Here is a 3,406-nt window from a genome sequence, read left to right on the forward strand (position 1 = left end):
CTTAATAGCAGTGCAGCACAAAATTCATGGAGTACCCATTAAATACATTTGAAAACCCACGCTATACATGTATATACATCTGTATATATACGATGGCCTTGTGGTGGCCAATTACATGTTTAACTGAAGTAATCTGGTTTAAAATTAGATGATACAATACAACAAACCGTCTTCATTTCTCGTCTTCATTTCTCTCTCCTCCTCCTCTCTCCTTCCTTTCTCACTTCAATTCCTTGTTGACATGATGACTTATTACAAGCAATATACTGCACAATGCCATATTTCAAAAACAGATAATATACAGTGCATTGAGCATATGTCTTCTGTGTGTCTCAGGTTGATTTCCTTGCCTTAGAGATGCGTAAGGGGAAGGTGAATTTCCTCTGGGACGTGGGTTCAGGTGTGGGGAGGGTGGAATATCCTCATCACACCATCCATGATGGGAACTGGCACAGAATAGAAGCGTCTCGGTAAGAAGTTAGCACACACACACACACACATACATACACATGCTTTGTGTCTCTGACACATATACAGTGTTTTTCATTCAAAGCCCTTTTCCTTGCAAACTCTCCGGACTAAAATGTTTTTTAATATTATTACTTTTTTATTATTATTTTGTGGTGTGGCACTGATGTTCGATATCAAATATTTAAGAAAAGGACTAATATATATATTCCTAACCTTCACTACAACTTAATCCAAACGACAACAACCGATAGCGTCAGCAAACATAACCCAACAACCACAGCACATCATTTCATTCATGCTGCGGTGGGAAACATGTAGTTTCACTTGGGAAATGCAGCCTTGACAGTGTGGCACATCATTACATAGATACAGTGTAATCTAGATCTAGTTTTTCTCTGTGAAAGCTTAATTGGTGCTGTATACAGGCCATCCTACACCAGAGCCCTTCACACCAAGCAGACGTCCCACCTGCATCATATATTACCAATGCGCGAGATTTCCCAAATGTGTTTTCCAATGGGATCACACAGACAATAAGTCTTAAAAATGTCCCCCTCCTCGACAGAGAAATGCTGTTCCTGCTTTAAAAACAAACTCCAAGGTGGGAGATTTCACTTTACAGCTCTGAGGTTCCTCTGCTACGAACTTGTTCCACTACGCATTTCTATCATTCATCTTAAGCACCAAGAGTTCATAAAAACTGATTCCAAGTGGCTTCAACATCTTCAGTCATTGTAAATATCTTCCAGGAAATATAGAATGGCAAACAAAGTAACATCTCAACCCGCTCTGTCTTCCTCCTTCTCTCTGTCTCCAGTAATGGGTTGAATGGGACCATATCCGTATATCCTCTGGAAGGCTCTATGGTTGGGATGATGCCGACCCCGGCCAGTGCCAACTCGCCCACGGCCTTCACCATATTGGACGTTGACCAGAATGCCTACCTGTTTGTAGGAGGAATACTCGGCACTGTCAAGGTATGTCTGTCTCTTCGTCTGTGTCATCAAGAAACCTGTCAGTCGATCTCTAAATTCTCCTCCTTCTGTCTTTTAGAAAGCCGATGCAGTACGATCAACAACGTTCACCGGCTGCATGGGCGAGACCTTCTTGGATGGTAAACCTATTGGACTTTGGAACTACAGAGAGAGACAGGGAGACTGCAAAGGATGTGTTGTCAGGTATACAAACACGTATTCATAAAGTTTTCATATTTTATAAATGCTAGTGCAGTGGCCGTTCAAAACATGCCTGTTCAGAACAGCCGTGAGAGAAGCTACAGGGTGCCTTGAAACTTCAGCCGTCACTTCACTGAACCAATTGTGAGAACTGCAATCGTGGTAAATTATGCCTAATCGTTCATTTAATAGGCAGCATGCAGTACATACTGATTGAGCATGTAGTATGCAGTAGGCCTACCTAGGTATGCAATATCAAACACAGCCGAGGGACTCGCAGTTACATCCGGCCCGGCCCGGCTAGGGGAGTTATTTTGCCTGTTAGTGTTATAAATTAGTGTGGCAAAAACGCACACAGTTAAAGTTACAATGGCAAAGTTGTGCTGTTCCCGTGTAGGCTCTCCGCTAGGGATGCCCCCCCCCCCCGAGAGAGAAAGAGAGAGAGAGAGAGAATGGAATAACAACAGGCCACTTCATTATCTTTGTTACTTTGCAATTTATTTTTGACATTTCCAACTCCTTTGACAGTTGAATGTGAAACGAAGCGATAGCAAAAATGGATTATTTCTTGTCTGTTTTTTTTAGCCCGCAGCCTTCAGATGTTGAGGGGACAGTTCAGCTGGATGGAGAGGGTTACGCCGCAGTGGGACGACCCACCAGGTGGAACCCCAATGTTTCCTCCGTGACCTTTAAGTTCCGCACATTTTCCTCTGAATCTCTGCTCATGTATTTGGCTACTGAAGATATGGTACGTATGCAACATAGTGAAATGGGATGAAACCCACATGATTATATCCCATGTAAATATCAGAACTGATAGCCAGGACTAACTTTTATATTTTAAAGGTACCATCTTTACTCCATGACCGATGGAGAATCAATAAGAATAACGTGTTTTCAAAGCTGCAGAAAGAGAAATCTTTTGAGAGCGATGTCTAGAATGTGCTCTTATAATTTGAAATCCATTTTTAAATTCCATATTCATATTTTATCCACAGTTTAGCCTGTTGGGTAATAAAACATTTAACTCCTGCAATACATGTATAAATAAATATAAAATAAGGACATGTATATTTTTTCAGCCTGTTGATTTAAACGAATTATTGGATTCTTTCCCGCTGCTGTCTCTGTAGAAGGACTTTATGTCCCTGGAGCTGTCAGAGGGCAAGGTGAAGGTGAACTTTGATCTAGGGTCAGGAGTTGGCAGTGCCATATCAGCTAGCCGCCACAATGACGGGCGCTGGAAGTCCCTCACCATGTCAAGAAACAAGAAACAAGGTACACACAACAGCAACAATCCACACTAGGCCACGCTACGGTTGACAAGACAACATCATGAATGAGATTTGATAATCTGAAACCAAATTAGACTAAACTAGTTCAAATTATATTAGTCTAGATTACGTAAAACAATAAGTAAGACATTGGTTCCACATGAAAAGAAAACGATTACAAGCGGTATTCAAAATATGAATGCGTATAATGTGTTTTTTAAGATTAATATGTCAAAGTATATCATCTCTGTCAGCCTGTTCTGTTGTTATTTACGTCACTTTAACTGTTTACAAAGCCACGGTGACCGTAGTGGACATCGACAGTGGTGCTGAGGAGAAGATAGTATCCTCGTCTCAGGGCTCAGCTACTGGTCTGAACCTCAGGGAACATCAGAAGATCTATTTTGGAGGGCTGCCTACCATTGGAAACTACAGGTAAACACACACACACACACACACACACACACACACACACACACACACACA

The 3,406-nt window shown here is 41.6% G+C and overlaps 1 protein-coding gene across 1 annotated transcript; it reads left to right on the forward strand.

Annotated features, from left to right (window-relative positions):
* Positions 1–342: 342 nt before the first annotated feature.
* Positions 343–3,387, forward strand: LOC116378959 (laminin subunit alpha-2-like). The gene is made up of 6 exons (XM_031840865.1): positions 343–470; positions 1,289–1,448; positions 1,525–1,649; positions 2,232–2,394; positions 2,780–2,924; positions 3,217–3,387. The coding sequence occupies exons 1-6, from the start codon at positions 358–360 to the stop codon at positions 3,357–3,359; spliced, it is 849 nt and encodes a 282-aa protein (XP_031696725.1). The 5' UTR covers positions 343–357; the 3' UTR covers positions 3,360–3,387.
* Positions 3,388–3,406: the final 19 nt, after the last annotated feature.

This window comes from Anarrhichthys ocellatus, unplaced genomic scaffold (assembly GCF_004355925.1).
Source record: "Anarrhichthys ocellatus isolate YVR2014 unplaced genomic scaffold, GSC_Weel_1.0 scaffold3476, whole genome shotgun sequence".
In the NCBI taxonomy this organism is placed as follows: domain Eukaryota; kingdom Metazoa; phylum Chordata; class Actinopteri; order Perciformes; family Anarhichadidae; genus Anarrhichthys; species Anarrhichthys ocellatus.